General features: G+C 40.2%; 1 protein-coding gene across 1 annotated transcript; it reads right to left on the reverse strand.

Annotated features, from left to right (window-relative positions):
• Positions 1 to 15: 15 nt before the first annotated feature.
• On the reverse strand, positions 16 to 16,889 carry LOC141744389 (nucleolar RNA helicase 2-like). Its single transcript, XM_074590187.1, has 15 exons — positions 16,706 to 16,889; positions 15,888 to 16,154; positions 14,515 to 14,590; positions 13,655 to 13,833; positions 11,968 to 12,085; positions 10,931 to 11,116; positions 10,250 to 10,395; positions 9,122 to 9,271; positions 7,329 to 7,490; positions 5,304 to 5,423; positions 4,446 to 4,519; positions 4,094 to 4,253; positions 3,666 to 3,800; positions 1,449 to 1,493; positions 16 to 609 (listed from the first exon to the last, which is right to left on the reverse strand). The coding sequence occupies exons 1-15, from the start codon at positions 16,811 to 16,813 to the stop codon at positions 403 to 405; spliced, it is 2,133 nt and encodes a 710-aa protein (XP_074446288.1). The 5' UTR covers positions 16,814 to 16,889; the 3' UTR covers positions 16 to 402.
• Positions 16,890 to 17,440: the final 551 nt, after the last annotated feature.

Here is a 17,440-nt window from a genome sequence, read left to right on the forward strand (position 1 = left end):
TAAAACCTTCCAACATCGGCTATGAACTCGTAAAATAGTATTTTATTATTATCTTTTTTCTTTGGAAAATGTACAGGTTTGACCAGGAGTTAAGATCTATATATTATACAGTGAGCCAGGCTACAGTTTTGAATGCGGCAGCTATATTCTGGAATAAAGATTTAGGTCATACAGTTGAAATGGCAAGGAGAAAAAGAAAGGAAACAATAAGTTTTATTTTTCTTGTGTTTTTTAAAGTGAACAGGATCTTGTTTATGACCGAAGTAGTACTGAGCGGAAAAAAAAAATCTGAATGACAGACTCTTTCCAAGTGGTACAAACACAGGAAACAATAGGAACAGCCTATTTTAATGAAATATAAAATACTGCAGTCCCATTTTTTCCACTTCTGAATTATTGAAGTTAACGATCAAATGCTCTGTCAAAACTTCGTTTCTGGCCTCTGCCTCTGAATCTGTTTCTACCAGAGCTACCACGCCGCCCATTCCTGGAGCTGGAGAAGCTTCGGCCGTTTCCTCCACCTCCTCCTCCTCCTCGCTGTGATTCTACTAACTCTGGTAATTCAGTCGCCACGCACAAACGCCACTGTTTTGAATCTTCCCATCTTGACTATTGAAATAAAGTCAGACATATTAAGTTAAATTCTAGGAATGCGTATACAGGGTATTTCATAATTACTAAATTTGCTCAAGTGAAAAGAAAAAGTGTGAGCTAATAGAGGGGATTCAGGTTTCTAACTAAAGTGATCAATGCTGGTTTCAAATTTCAAGCGTAAGAGCTACAGTGCACCGAGTACACCTCAGATACTATCAAACAGAAGTGAAACCCACCTTAGAGCTTTACAGAGCAGTCTCATCAGTAAACTCTTCCCCCACCTTTCATTTATTAAGAATACCACTATAATTATTACTGATCAGAAATCCACACCCTCCCCTCAATTCCCCTCTAAGCCAGAACCAAACATTGTTTTAGGGGTGAATGAATGCCAGGGCACGAGGGTATGGAAATGCACTGAGTGAGAAATACCTGCAGGAAAGTCTAGGGAATTTTGGCATGGGAATATTAATTCTGCCAAGCAAAAATACAGAATTCACTTTTCTGTGGAGAGAATTCTGGGTGAAAAGAATGGAGGGGGTAGAAAAAAGGGGATTTTATAGCATAACGAAACTCGTGGCCTACAAAGATTTAATCCAGCAGCAGTAACAAGGGGTGGATTGTTCACACCACCACTTTTCTCAGTGCAAAAGTTTCAAGCTACAGATTTTTGGAGACAGGGGAATACTTCAGGAAAGGAACACCGTGTGTTTGTTCTGTTCCTTAATTCCTGCAAAGCCATCCCTTTTGCCACTAGGAAAAGCAGGATACAGGCCACATACTGTTTTCTGCCTAACCCAGTCCAGCCAATTTCATCTACAGTCCTCTGTAACCAGAAATTTCAATGAATGTACCTCTATTTCCTTTTGGTCTGCTGCAGGAACATCAAAGCACACACCCTAAAAAGAGACAATAATTTTAACGGATACAAGTCTAGCCTTTTAACTGGCTGCAACTAAATTAGATAGAGCCTACAAATCTATGTACTAGAATAAACAGTTTTATACTACAAAATGTTTTTTTAATAGAGATTTAAGATGCTTCAAAATCTTTGAACATTGAGAGCGCTGCATCAATATTTCCCAAAACACCAATACTTGCACTTCCTTAATGTTTTCCTCAGATACACACAGATTTTTCTTTCCTCTGCATAGCCAGTACTTCCAATTCACGTTTTCTTGCTCTTTAACAATAAGCTTACAACCCTCTGCATCCTAAACTCTGGTCTATTGACTTTTTCATTACTCATTTTGTAAATTCTTTCAAATCAGAAGTTTTAATCTATAATAAGAAATGAATACACCCAGTAAACTTAATATTTAGGTTCAGACTAAAAATCTGAATTTAGACTACTTGAATTATTAATATATAAGTATACTTAAGTATATATACTTATACTTAAGTATATAAGTATATATAATATATTAATTATTAATATATAATTTGCGTGTTAAAATACTATTCTTTCTCCGAATGAGCAATCTGGATACTGAGAATTACAAATCTGATGCAGGGAATCCATCCAGAGATAGTGTTCCACACAACAAATACAGAACAATGCTGTGAATAGAGACAGAGGCAACAACAATAAAACAAATCTTAACAATTAATGCAATATCAAATATCATGTATGAAGGATGCATTTCAGAAAAAGTGCCAGAGATGGAAATAATAAAAACAGTGTCCTCAAGTCAAATTTAAGATCAGAAGCATCTGGCCAAGAAACTTTGTGAACTATGTGTGAAATTCATACAGGAAGACATGCGGGTTAACTTTTACTCAAACAGCGAACGCAGACGAGAATACACACAGCACCCAAGATAAGAACCGGTTTTATTTAAAAAAAAAAAAATAATAATTTTAAACTGTTGTTCAAGTGCGGGCTGTCCCTTGCTTTAGGCTTTCTAGTTTACCAAGTCTGGGTTATCCTCAGTATTGGCATATAGATGTGCTGTGATTTTGCTGATTTGCTGAAGTAGGTGCCATCAACACCTGCCATTTTTATATCTCTCTCCTTTTGGTACTTCCAAAAAGCACCTGTTCCACCTGCACTCACACCAATCTTAATTCTCTACAATGCATCTCTACATAAAAGTAGAGATTCGTTCAACATCTGCCTCTGAAGTGTCCTCTCAACTCACCTCCAAACAGTTTGGGGATCTTTTTAGTTTGCCTATTGTTCTCCCCATCCCACACCACCTTAAACCACACAAGAACAAGGAAACAAACTGAATCATTCTCTGTAACGACACTTGGTATATGGTGTCTGTGATGGAAACTTCAACATGGATATGAATGAAGTACGCATGGCAATGCAGGTGTGTGAAAGCACCGCAAAAATAACAGCAGAAGAAGGGATAAGAGAATGGCATGTGTTGACAGCATGCAAATTAAGTCATCAAGATCACAGCATCTCTCTGTTCTGTTTTATTGACCTGGGCATGTTGAGAAGCAAGAAATACACCCAGAAAAACACAAAGATGAAGCAAATCAGCAATAATGCCAAACAACTCGCAAAAGCAGGACACAATATTCCTTATCCTATGTGTCACCACAAATAATCCTGAACAGACTGTTTGATCGCACATTCTCATATTTGTGAAAATGCATGCGAATTCTGAGACAAAAGTAGCGAGGGGAACCATTTTTGTTTAAAATAACTGTTTCTGGACAAGCTTTGCTACAGTTGTTGCAACACTGTTAGGCAGACAACCCAAAAAGTAACTCTGTGACCTTTCCATTTCAGGTACGAGAAATATGGGGGACACGGACTATCAGAACTGGCTGTCCTGAGAAATCCTGTTCTATGTTTTATCATTAAGGTACAGTAACACTGTTCGTACCTTTCACCTGTTCTGCTATATCCCTGTAGCCATGCTATATACTGCATTTTACTCCCTCCTCAGCACGTCAGTGGAGCAGAGCCCTAAGGCCCTGCCCTAACAAAAGATTGAGGCCCATCCTTCTGCCAGAGTCTTGTCCTTATCACTAGAGCCTGGAACGAGGGAAAAAAGACCAAATATCTCCCTTGACAACTGCTGAGAAAAGGCTACAAAAAAAAAAAAGCTTACCATTTTTCCCTTGAGGAAACACATTCTGTTCACCTTTCTATCAACATCATCACCCAGCAGTTCTCGCAGTCTTCGCCAAGCATAGCTCATGTTGTTTATTTCTTCAGAGCAGCGTAGTATCATTGTAACAAATCCCTAAAGAGTAAGAAATTGGGCATGCTCTTATTCTGTCAGAGGAATAAGCTTCAGCACATCTATCACACACAAGAAACCTGCTAATTTACAGTTTATAAACTGACTTTTCAAATGGATACTGTTATGGGAGAGCGAGTATATTTATAGCCACTATATTCTTGCTTTTAACCAAATTAGTAGTTCCTGGTGGCTTACATACAGTTCCCAAACTATGTCACAAGGAGACAAATAAATCTCTACACAGAGATGTGTTGGGGTTTTCTTCAGATTCAAGACAAATGTTAAGCCCTTACCGCATCCGAGTTCAGCAGGGAACGCTGTTCAATGGAAGTAGCACCTGAAATATGGGCTAGAGCTGCAGCCAGGGCATTAACTGGTCCCTTTTCTTGTATTAGCCACCGAGCAGATTCTTTGAAATACTCAATAGCAGTATGAGGAACAGAATCCAGACATCTAAGTAATTAAAGCAAAAAGATTAAAAAAAAATTAGACACTAATATTTACTAGTCTCTGGAACAGAAGAAAAACAGCAGTCCAAGACTTAAATAGTGATCAGTTCAGAGAGACAGCAACGAGCAATCCAAACAGCCCTTCTGAAACAGGAAGCTTGGAAGATACAACAGGGCTTGAAGTCACCGAACACACCTGATGGCATCTTTGCTGGAAGCCTTTATTATATCTGTTGCAGTAGGAACACCAACACGCTTGAATGTAATGCCCTGAAATTTAAAAAGCAAAATACGGATGAAAGTTGCAGACCAGAAATAATTCAGTTCTAAAGAAACAGTATTGGACTGTAATGAAACAAGCATCTAAATCTATCATTTTTCTTCTTCTTTTCACCTTTTAACTCACAACTTTTGCTAGTGAAAATTACAAGATCAAGCTTATAGGAAAATGGGTGACACTTAAAAGCCTTTTATGTACCGGTCAGTTTACACAACGCAGTGACAAACTGAAATAAACAGAGACCATTTTGGCAGATTCCAGGGGGAAAAAAAAGTTCTACAAATCCTAAATTATTAATTTTTGTCTCGTTTACTTGGATTTAAGTGCAAGTTACACAGCCTTTCTAAATGTAAGTCTGAGTTTTACGTGCCAAGACTAAACCATCTCATCCCAACTGAATACTTAATTGGTGAGAAAACTACCATATGGAACAGTGCAAAAATGCAGGTAAGAGTTCTTGGTAAAGCTACACATATGCAAATCACTGATCAGACAATAAGGCAGGGAGAACACCAAACTGAAATCCCGCTAGCTTCTTCTCATTTCCACAGATACAATCTTACTGCCGTTTGCGGAAAAAGCACGGGCATGACAATCTGCAGCGCACTCCCTGTTCCACAGTAACTGACGCTGTACCCAAACTCTGCAAGGTAACTGAACCTCAACTGGATCCTTTATAAGCTATATTCTGTAACTGAACTATTGAATAAAACATGAAGATTTTACATGCTACCCTAACACATTACATTTTACTAGAAGAAAACTATACTTTACCGCTTTTTGTTCCACATATCTTAGCTGATGTTCTTCCTTTCGCTGATAAAAACAGATACAGATCCCAGTCCGCCCAGCTCGACCTGTGCGTCCAGAACGATGGATATAGGACTCCACATCCTTCAAAATAAATAGCCTTATTACTTACCTAACTTATTGTAATTTAATCAAATCATTGCATTCACATAACTTAGCAGAAGCTATTACAGTTAAGCCTGAATACATAATAACCGCATCAGAGAATTAAATTAAAAAGCATTTTTTCACTGAAGTCAAACAAATAAGCTTTTCCATAACCCTCTAAAAATCACGGTTTGAAAGCCAGAATCATAACCATGGACCAACTAAGTCCTGTTTTGGTATCACCACAGACAATATGAGAAAACATTTTGAGTGTGCATACATCTATAACAATCCCACCCACGCTCCTGCATATCAACTTAAGCATGGTAACTGAGATATTAATAGGGAATTCACTGAAAAATTAGTTTGCTTCTTTGAAACCCTCTTAACTTCAGCCAACGCTCTCATTGTTGGGGTGCCCTCTTCATATATGCCCCTACTTAGTGAATCATTCTTGCAAGACAAACAGCCTTTCTTCACTTTCCACTGCTTCCAGACTCGCGGTCACCAATCCTTGAAGGGAGAGGCTTTAAACAGCCTTAAAGGAAGTAATTTTCAGGAGACCATGTTGCATGAAGAGGGGCCAAGCAGTTTTGGCAGAAGATAAACCCCCTTGCGTTCTAACACTCCTCACCGAGGTGGGAGGCTAGGTGCGGCTAGCTTTAAATTCTGAGTGATGCCCAATTCAGCACTATTGTCGAGTCACGTTTAACATGTATTAAACTATTACGATTTGGATACACTAATAGTGGACTGCACCTTCAGTCTAGTCGTGCTCCTGAACTAGCACGGCCACTCTCGAGTCTTTGCTCGTGTTCAGTGAGAAACCAAAACGACTAGCTACTTAACCAGTGCAGTTTATTTAAACAACAGATATATAGGTTCTTAGGATTGCCGGTGTTAAATACACTGTCTGCAAAGCATGTGCAAATAAAGATATTGTTAAGTATACAAAATGCGCGACAAAGTTATAAACAATACAGCCTGGCTATAAATGTAGGATAGAGATTCTCTAAAGAAGTTTCTAAGTTCCCCGAGGAAACACTCGGTATAACCTAAGTCTTACTCAAAGGCGTCCCTATGGGGGGCAAGAAAGGCTCAGCCCGTCGACTGGTCCCGGAAGTCAGTGACAGAGTTCTCCTGACTTGTTTGCGATGGTGTCTTCCCTCATTTCCCCCCTCTCTCGGGCTATTTTTATACTATTTTTTTTATCTTCAAAGTGCAGTTTGAGTGACTTTAGTCATAAATATTTTTATTATGATTGGTGTACTCAAGGATGAGTGGTCGCACCTTGGGGGTGGGTAGCCTCCAGGATGGAGGTGTGTTTTGGTACATTGTAATGAGCAAAGTTCACACAAAGGACAGCATTTCATCAACATTTGAGGAAATGTTGGCTCGTGTAGCAAGCAGGGCCGCTTATCTGTTTCGTAGTAAGCGAGTAGGCAGCTTATCTGTTCCGTAGTACCATCTTGTTTCCATACCCGCTACTCGTCATAAGGGAAGGCCACGGAACAACCGCGTTCTGTTCCATCCCTCATGTAGTTTCACAAACAACCTTGTACAGGGAATCGCAGATGTTGCATTCTTCGTATGCCAGCTGCGGCTGTATTCTACCTCAGAAGCCTCTTGATTTTATGACTTTCCTTAATGTATGAACAATGCTGTACTTTTGTATTCTTGGCCAATTTAGTAATTATTCCACAGACCATCTTTAAACACACTCGGGACTGATGCACTCTAAAAAAATCCTCTAAGAAACTACTTCTGCATATCAGGACATTCCTTACCCTTAAATGCAATGCTGATATGCTCCGTGTGGTGAACACAATCACTTGATAGCCCTTACTGCTTGAAAACAAACCTATAAATTATTACAAGACACCCAACATAACCGTCTCCTACCTTTGGTGGTGAACTTTGTACAACCAGGTCAACTTCAGGAATATCTAAACCACGGGCAGCTACGTTGGTTGCAACCAGAACTTTAAATGTACCATTTCTAAAACCTTTCAGCGTGATCTCTCTTTGCTTCTGCGGAATGTCACCATGCAATGACTGGCAATCCTGAAAAACAGTATTATTATAAGACTGTACCAAAATCCAAGACAGTGCTCCATTTTATGGTCAGTTTTGGGTACAATATCTTGGTGTTTGATAGATACCGTATAGCAAGAAGAACTGAACTACCAGAGTTTATATTTGAGGTGTCTTACAATATTTACTCGGTACTTCTTACTCATATGCCTCAAAGACCTTTAACAAAGGTAGGAGGAAAATCACAATGCGTGCCTTTTCTTCTACACCTCTAATTACTGTGATCTACGAGAACAACTATGCCCTAACTTGCCATCCACACCATCTATGCAAGGCTTAGCTGTTTCAAAATAATCATCAACAATTTTCTCAGGCCTTCTTAGTATTCATTCAAAGAGATCAACTCCAGCTTCAGAGATAATTTTAATCCAAACATTCTGGAAGTCCTTCTGTATCACAGCAATAACAAGTATGAAGACTAAATATATAAAAATTGTTTTTTCCTCCACTTCACATTTCACAGCTTGCCTATAAATGGCTACCAAGTTTTCCACAAGTTAGCATCACACGCTAGGGTAATACACAGGTGCTGCAGTCAGCACAGAATTCAATTTTTTTTTTTCCAGACAGTTTTGGATTAGTGTCAGCTGGTAAATGGAATAGGCATATATTCTGTTCATGAGTATTAATATGCTAAACCAGAAACATCTAAGTAATTTCCTTATCTTACCTGCCAAGATCAGAATTCTGCATTGCCTATGCAAGATTTGGTATCACTAACACCACCAGTAACGCAGGATAAGGCTCCACGCTCAGGTTTAGCTGTTAGTGAGGTCATCTAGGAGTGTGGGAGAAACACTCCTGAACACAGCTGTGGCAGATGAAAAAGCTTCTCCTTTCCCTAAGAACACAATGCTATACTGCTTTCTATACATAACCCATCTCCTCAATGAAAACACATAGAGAAAAAGTAGTTGCTGTGATACCACCACCAAAAATGAGCATGCAGTGCCAGTATCACTACATATCATAAACATTGCACCACTACATCAAGTAGTTATTTTCCAACAGTGCTAGAGTGTGTTGTACCACAAATCTCAGCTCATTCACAAGAGACGGCAGATTGAATTATTTCTGTGTACACATCTTTAAACTCTTCCTAACAGCTAAGAAACACCTTAATGAAAATACAAACATATTACAGCTCTAAATTCTATTTCCCCGCCCAAACAACAATAATTATGTCAGCATCACAGATCAGTAACTGCCATTCCAGTACCATGACCTGTTTATCCTTAGCTGTCTAAGTCTGTCTCCATTTTATAAACCAAGACAGTCCTCTATACAGAAAAGAATTAATTCACAACTGCTTCGTTTAATGTCAATGAGAACTCTTCTTTTAAGCAAAAAAAAATCCTTTATAGCCCCATTCTGTTAGCCTAGTCCTGAAGACTATAATGCTATAAACTTTCAACCGGATAGTTTTGGGTTTTTTTACAGGTTCTTTTTGGCAGTTTTGAAACTAGCTCAGCACCTGCAAAAGCCTGCCGTATCCACTTTGAAAGCCTCTCTTTAAAACTTAACTCAGCGTAGGTCTGGTATCAGCTTAGGGTTGATACATCTCTGACAGGTTTTATTACTTAACACAGATGATAAAGTACCTGTTTGATTGAAGCATTTAAAGCCAGTTCGTTTGCCTCCTTTTTGGTCTCACAAAACACAATCGTCCTCCCATGGCTACCACTGTAGACCTGAATGACATCTCCAATAACTGCAGCTCTCTGAGACCAGTGACACTCTATTGCCAAATGCTGTGGAAAAGAATTCCAGTGCTTAGCTTACATAAAAACACAATATTGTTTTTTAATACATTTGAAACTGTAAAATCCAGAAATCCTAAAGAGTTATACAATTTCCTGATGGGTAAAATATGCTAACTCATGTTCCTGGAACATGTGAAATCCATAAGGCTCTTATGTCCACCATGATTGGTCTAACATTAAGCGAAATAATTACAGTAATAGGGGGGGGGGAAAGACGACAGTCTATAAATCACTTTTTTAAAGCAAGGGGAAAAAAAACAAAGCAAATGTCATACCATTTCTCTGGAGGACAGTCAGAGGTGCAATATTTTATTACAGTACTATCGACTAAAGCTTTATGTCAGTGAAACAAATAAATACAGTGTGTTAAAAGTTTTTTTCAAGCACAAGATAAACATTCTTTCAATCCCGCTGATAAAATCATCATGTCTCCAACTGATCTGTCAAAGTAACTGCTAAGCAGTACTTAAGCAGAAACAATAATTTATCAAGTAAAGATAATTAATTCTGACTTCTAGCATGTATTGCATTCCTTGCTATGGTATTTACTGCATAGCAAGCAAAGGCCTAGTGAGGTGATATACCACTGGAAGTTTGAAAAAACCTCCTGTACACGGAATAGCAGAATTTGACTGCGATGTCTGTGGTAATTTAATGCGTGCCTTTTGCTTCCAACTCGGATAAATTCAGATACTGCTTTTCTCTGAAAACCAATAAAACTAACTGATAACTGATCCTTACTCTACCTGAGATGTCTATAAAGTTACTGGATGCTGTGAGAAGAGAGACAGATCCTAAACCTGGAAACAGTTTGAGTAGCTGTAATGTACCTTATGCTTGAAAAATAATTCTCAAAACAAATTTCAACACCACCCCGATAAGGTACCTTAGGACAGGATGACCTTTTGTAGCATAAAGGAAAAGGGAAGAGCCCTGAAAACATTCCACATTCGATAGATTACTCACTTCTACTGTTGTAGCAGCCTTTTGAGTTCTTTTCCCAATAAGGTCAATCTGTTCATATCTAGACTTCATGTATTTCTTAGCCACATCATACACCCAGTGTGGGCAAGTTGCAGAAAACAGTAGTGTCTGGGGATTGTCTTCAGAATCTTAAAGAACAAAACAATGTTTCATCTTACAGAGGTATACAAGTTGATTATACAAGTTATTAAAATATGAGGTAAAATATCAGTATATAAAATAAAGAAGGCTGTTCTGCTTTTTAAATTTATGCATTACCAACATCTAGAGAAAAAATACTCTCAAAAGTCTAAATATTTTCAATATTAGGAAAAAAGTTACTATGATCAAAAATCCAGTCTATTGTCAAGTGGTGAAAAGGGTAAAGAGCTTCTAATTCCTTTTAACTGGAAGAAATCTAAGTACAAATTATATACAGGTGTCAAATAAAGTTATTTACAGATCCCTAGGTACTGGATTTTAAGCTTTGCAAAGGTCCTGTGAACGATTCCTCTTTTGCAACACTTCCTCATGTACTGCGGTTCACAGTACATTTCCTACAATATAGAGTATTCAGTCATTTCTAAAAAAGCCACCTTGCAACTTTCAGAAAAATATACCTGAATTTTAGCAGACTAAATTGTTATTAATGTTTCCTACTGTTTGTTTAAATATTGAGATTACCCTTTTTGTATGCAACTCGTAAAATGTCTTCCACTTGCTCAGCAAATCCCATGTCCAGCATCTGGTCAACTTCATCAAGTACAACATGTTTCACCTTGGTAAGATCCAGCTTGCCATTCTGAAGATGGTCTTTGATTCGACCAGGTGTCCCAACCAAAATGTCAATGCCACTTCTCATGAGATCAACTGATAAACAGGAAAGAGCAGAAGAGGAGTTAGCAGTGAAGTAGGGAGCACTCCACATTAGAAACACACGGTAGCTAAGTAATAATGAAACAGCTTCTTCAACCATTCAGAAGTACTTTCCTTACAAATTTAAGTGAGAACAAATGATGAACAGGAGGAGAAAACTTGAAGGTAGAAGAAGTTCTACTGCTCTACCTAAAGGAAACAAGATTTCCTACCTCACTTCCCGCTCCCCATGATTTAAATAAAGTGGCAAACAAAGAGCTTCTTTTAACATACTTTGGAAATAGTTGGCTCTTCCTAAATTGTCCACATTAATTGGAAACTTAAAAAAAAAAATCCTTTATTTAACTATCCAAATTAGTGAAATCATCTCCTTCCTAAAGTTCTGTGGGAGAAAAAAAAAAATTCATCCCTAATGTCTCAAGATGTATTATGATGAAAGAGCTTACTCTCGTTCCTGCTCTCATTTGCCTTGTTTACAACCATCGAGACAGTAAATTATGCTGTAACAACACAGAAATTCTTTTCCACTTTACAAACCCCCTAGATATCCCACATCACACAAAAAAGCCCACACCAACTCACAGCTCTAAGACTAAACAGTTTTTAAAGAAAATATAAATGTTTACAAGAACCTAAACCCAAATACGCTGTATACACACAGTATATCTTTCACTTAAGATATTAACTACAGTTATCTCTCACCAGAAGATACATTCTGAGCTACTGAATTCCCCACAAATACGCTCCAGTTCTCGAGTTAAAAGTGTGTGTTTGTAAGGATCCAACTGCATTTCTCAAATATGTCAGTCAATCGACATTTCCATTATTAGTGATGTGTCACTTACTTTGTCCATTATATGGAGTTCCTCCATAAAAACAAGCTACTGTTAGCTTTCTTGTGATGTCCTTGAAATCTTTGGCAACCTGGTTTGCCAGCTCTCTTGTAGGACAAAGAACTAGTACCTAGAAAGAAGAAAGACAAACAGATGTTCTCTCAGCACAGCTTCTGCCAAGAAACCACTAGACTTCGAGTCATTAGCTTAGGTCTGATCATTCACATAATTTAAAAAAAAAAAAAAAAAGAAAATCTGGTTTAAGTAGTTATCTAAGCAAAGATTAGAGAAACGCACTGATTAAGTTTCTTGTAACATCATTAATCTCCTTCAGCATATACTCATTTAGGACAGGATAACTTCTTTTTAAATGAGATGGACAGGAGGTACTTGAATCTTATTTAACTTCAGCTCTCGAACACATCAGCTACAAGTTTTCTTCTACATGCGCATATGCTGTTTGAGTACAAGACTGAAGGATTTGGGTAATAAAAGGTTTTTACACATGCTCAGTAACGCTTCACAGTCCTGCGAGAAGGCGTAAGAAACAGCTATCAACTGTCTCCCAGCTTCCCTGTGACTCAGAGAAACATATGTTCAGTCTGCAAGGCTGGTGTTCAGCACAGTTCTGCAGCCTGTGCTAATGTCCTTGCAGAAGTAACGAAGGAACCATCCTCTCTTCCAAAATACAGGCTTCACCACAGGTGATGGACAAGCAACTAGCTAGGAGATTTAACTAATTTAGTTTAACATGTGATTACAGTGCTGCTCTCAAACCTGGCATCAGTGGCTTGGCAAAAGAAACCTTAAAATCCTTAACCTGTTACTTCTTTCAACATTGAAACACGTTACAAAAAAAGAAATTAGTAGTCTACTATGGTAGAGTGAGGTCTGAAATCCTTTTTATTTTAAGATTTATGACTCCCTCAAAGAAAACTTTCCCTTTTCCACAAGACTGTGCCAAATCTAGAGCCAGCATTCTCAGTCAGACAGCCAACATGATGGGCAGATGCAAATAAAAAAGCTAGTACTAGTTTTGAAATGAGTTTTGGGTAATCTACAATATGAGTGACAAGATGAAATAAACCGGGGAAAAAAAATCCACCATTAATGGGGTTACAATAAACTTTGGCCTATCTAGTTTTGGAGGGCATCATAAGCATTTGGTGAAAAAAAACATATATGGTTTTCCCTCGCAGAATGCAGACAGCTCATAATCAATCTGCATTCTCTGGAGCAGAAGCTCCAATATCTGGTGGTGGGCCAAGTGAAAACTAAGTCTATTTTTAAAACCTCCCACTATTTACATGTTTAAACAAACACATTTAAATAGACAGCTTTTATCAATCAGAAAAAGTCACTAATCTCCTGCTAATTTGGGAGAAAAGCTAGTAACCACTGGTAAGGTGACTGAACAAAATTAAACAGGAACACATTGAACACCTGTAGTTTCGGTCTCCCTGTAGGCAGAAAAAGGAACTGACAAGTGGATAGAACCATTTTGCTCTTAACTCTTAGTCAGAGGGTAAAAGGCAGCACAGCATGCAGGCAAAGCCCAACAAAGGCAACTTTCAAAGAATCTTTAATGCGGGTTAGCTTATCCCTGCACAAACCTGAAGAACTTTTCCAGTGGGTTAAGACTCTGAATCACTCGGACATAAGACAAAGCAAAATCAGCATTCTAACTAGGCATAGTTACCTTTGGTGGACGGCCTCTTCTTCTTTCCTGTGAGTCTCCCTGAAGCTTTTCAATTAAGGGAATAGCAAAAGAGAATGTTTTCCCTGTTCCAGTTCGTGCCTGAGCGATTACATCTTTGCCAGAATATACTGGGTCGAAAGTCTTCACTTGCACGGGAAACAGGTACGTCACTCCTCGAGCTGTGACAATTTCAACAGACTTCCTTAATATGATCATTTTACAAGTGTTCTTGCATACAGAGGAAGTTATCCCAAGCAGAACTTCCATCAACTCTGAAGTCAGCCAAGACTCTATCATCACCTCCACTGATTTATTTAATCACAAAGTTCATCTCCAAAATGTGCCCTGGGACTGTCCATTTTATTCTCCTACTTCCAACCAAACATAGTGCTAGCGGGGGCAGATGAAGTTAATGAAAGCCTTTATTTATGTAATACTCCCCACCTATCTATGAAAATCTCTTTCTTTCAAATAAGACATATATCAAAAACACTTCTATTCTCAATTTCATACTGTCATGCACAAAATAACATCAAAGATATTAAATAGAACTCATTTTCCTTTACTCACACTGAAATAATTGTTAATTGAAAAATTCTCGCACAAGATTAATTTTTTTTTCAGCTTATGTAATTTAAAATTCTACTGTAAAGGCTGAACTGGGCAACATTGCAAACAGAAAAGTCTATATTTGAAGACATATTTAGAGTAGGCAATCAATATGCTTTCTGTACAGCATCAGTGCTTGCATACGCACAACCAGAGCGCATCTCAAAGCTCACTGATTGAATACGTTGAGCACCAAAATACATGACAGTCATAATTTACTTTCTGTGGTCACACCATACCAAGAAATTTACCTTGAAGGAGCTGAACAGTCCCTTTGGAAATAGAAAAATTGGAGAAAGCACCCTCTTTCTGTTCTTCAGTCATCTCCTGTTTGGTAAAGAAATTAGATAATGTTCCATGTGAATATCATACTATTGTCGGAAAATTCAAGGTAATGGCATAGGGCACTAGTGTCATACCCAAGGGTCAAATTTTCAGTGACAGTACCCCAGCTGCAGCTAAAGAGCCTTCTTTGTTTTACTTACTATCATATTTCAAAGTTAGACAAAAGTGATCTGTAATTTAAATCAAGACTCTTTCATATCTAATGGCATAACCCTGTAAACGCAAAACGCCCAACTTAAAACTCTGAAAACTTTTAATTAAATTTAAACATTGTTTTACATAATTACCAATGGCCTAACAGATCATGTAGTAATATGCAAGAATCAGGCTTGAGATCTAGCCTATTTCCTACTTCCCAATTAATACACAGTGATTTACAGATACAGAAATTGATCCCCAAAAGAATAATGTTACAAGGTAGAGCATCAGACGCGCCTACTTAGTAATGCCTCACTTCCATATAAGTTTTCACAGCACAGTGATTAAAACGCTAAGCGTGAGGAAAGGATGTTAACCCTGGAAACCATGGAAACCCTGGATGCTTTGTGAAGCATCACTTGGAACAAGAAACAAAACCAAGCAACTGCAGAACATACAGGTTTAAAGACTTTTCAAAACAAATCCTAGGTACAACAAGATATGTCTCCCTTCAAAAAAACTCTGGTTCACGTCAAGCAATTAAAGGAACCCAAATCAAACAGTCAGACAAAATAAAAACATTCTTACAGAAACACTTAAGAAGACTTACAGAACCGTTACAACTTATTTTATTACATTAAGGACCATCTTATCACATTAACAACTACTATTTAATAAGATCATACATAAAAACATATTAATACATAACTTTTTTTTTACTACTAGCTAAAAACAAATAATTCTTATTTCTCTACAGAAGTACTCATATACCAAAAAAAAAGTCAATTAAACTGTATTTGTGGCAATTACAATCATATCTAATGATGCTGAATCATATTAAAGCACCATCTCACTGCAGCTTGTTCGTCTGCCAACAGCTACCACAGTACCAGACTGTCGAAGTGACAAAACTAAGGTGAGCTAATCTCGAACTTCAGGACTGCCATAATTTAATTTTTTTTTGCAAATACTACACAGAAGGGACAGATCAAGTAGCTTTAAACCCAGGAAATTTACAACAGTCTTTCCTCTGATTAAGAGAAAAAAAAGGAAAGATAACCCGTTCTAAATTTAACCTTGTTGCAACACCAGAGTTGAAAGCTAAACACATCGCTGTAACTAAATCAATCATTAGTTTTACCTGGTCTTGGTCACTGTCACCATCACCACTTGATGTTTCACTGGAATTACTGTGCCTTTTTTTGTGGGTGGATTTAATGCCTAAAGAAGACAATCTCGCATTCTCTGGGCTTTCCTCTCTCGTGTGACCGTTTTGCTTAACCCCACTCCGCGATTTCTTGAGTTTTGGGGAATCAGTGTCATCCTCTGACTGCTCACTTTCATCCGTCGGTGCCTTTCTCCGCCGAGATTTCTCACGGCGTTTAGACTTCTTCTCTTTTTTCTCCTTCTGGTAAGGCAAAAATGAAAACAGGTGCATACGATCCAAACGCCGCGAAACAGAGAAGACAGTTAAAATTAAAAGTTTTATCTTCTCGTTACGGACAGGGGGGAGGGGCTGGTGCGAAGCCACCGATCCCTCCCCACCGCGCCCGGCGGCATTTTCCCAACCACGAGACACCCGGACCTTCATTTTCAGGACTCTCCACCCCCCTCACCAGAGCGCTCCCCGACGGGGACGGCCACACGCCTGCTCCGGCGGGCCCACCGCCCCCGCTGGAGCCGTCCCGATGCCGAGGGGGCGGCCGCGGCCCGGCGCCGCAGGCCCTGCAGCCCGCCCACCTCCCGGGAGGCCCCGCCGCCGCCGCGCACGTGGTCGGCCGACCGGCCCGGTACTCCCCACGACCGCGCCGAGGAGACCCGCCCCGGTCCCCACCACCGGTGGGGGACTGTCCACGACCCGCCAGACATGATCACCGGCGCACAGACGAGGCGGCGCGATGGTTGCGGCGGGCAGGCCGCGCCCGGCCGCGGAAGGCCGCGGAGCCCCCTCCCCGGTACCTTGCGCCGCCGCCGGCTGCTCTCCAGAGATGACTCAGTCTCCATAGGGCACTCGGAATCCGACTCGGCCTCGCTACTGCTGGCGCTAAACCGGGTGGCTTCGGGCATCTCCGCTCGCCGGCCGGTCGCCACGCCGCCACCGCCGTGTGACAGGAACAGAGGCCGCCCACTGCCCCGGCAACGCGGGGCGGGGCCGCGCCGCCCGGCAGCCAATAGCATGCCGCCGCCGGACTACAAGGCCCAGCACGCCCCGGGTCTCCCGGCTGGACTACAAGGCCCAGCATGCTCCGCGCCGCCGCCCTCGGGCGTCCGCCATGGTGGGCGCGAACAGCGGGCGGAGCTGGGGGCTTCGGGCCGGAGGGGAAACGGCCATCGGCGCCATTTGCACCGCGGTTTACGTTATGCTGCTCCCCATTGCACGTGTAAGTCCCGGGAGGGGTTTTTAAGGAAACGGAAAGGCTGCTGACGCGCCGTGGGAGCGTGAGGCCCTGAGGGCGGAGAGCCTCTGGAGAAGCCTGACGGGAAAATGCCGGTCCCGGCGTGGCTGAAACCGGCCGAGGCGGACAGGAGAGGGTGCTGCGGGGCTCTCCTCAGCCCCAGCCAGCACGAACCCAGTTTCTTCCGCTTCTTCACAGCCAAAGACACCTTCCCTAAAGGAAATCTCCAATATCATTTGTGAAGACTAAATCCTGCTTGCTGTATCTAAACGGGCCAAGTAGATGTAGGAGGACATCT

This window comes from Larus michahellis, chromosome 6, assembly GCF_964199755.1.
Source record: "Larus michahellis chromosome 6, bLarMic1.1, whole genome shotgun sequence".
NCBI lineage: Eukaryota > Metazoa > Chordata > Aves > Charadriiformes > Laridae > Larus > Larus michahellis.

Coding starts and splice junctions, on each gene's coding strand:
- LOC141744389 (XM_074590187.1), bottom strand. CDS start 16,813: ATGCCCGAAGCCACCCGGTTTAGCGCCAGCAGTAGCGAGGCCGAGTCG. Junction 16,155..16,705: donor GCAGCCGGCGGCGGCGCAAG/GTACCGGGGAGG, acceptor TTGCCTTACCAG/AAGGAGAAAAAAGAGAAGAA. Junction 10,396..10,930: donor ACGAGTTGCATACAAAAAGG/GTAATCTCAATA, acceptor TTGTTCTTTAAG/ATTCTGAAGACAATCCCCAG.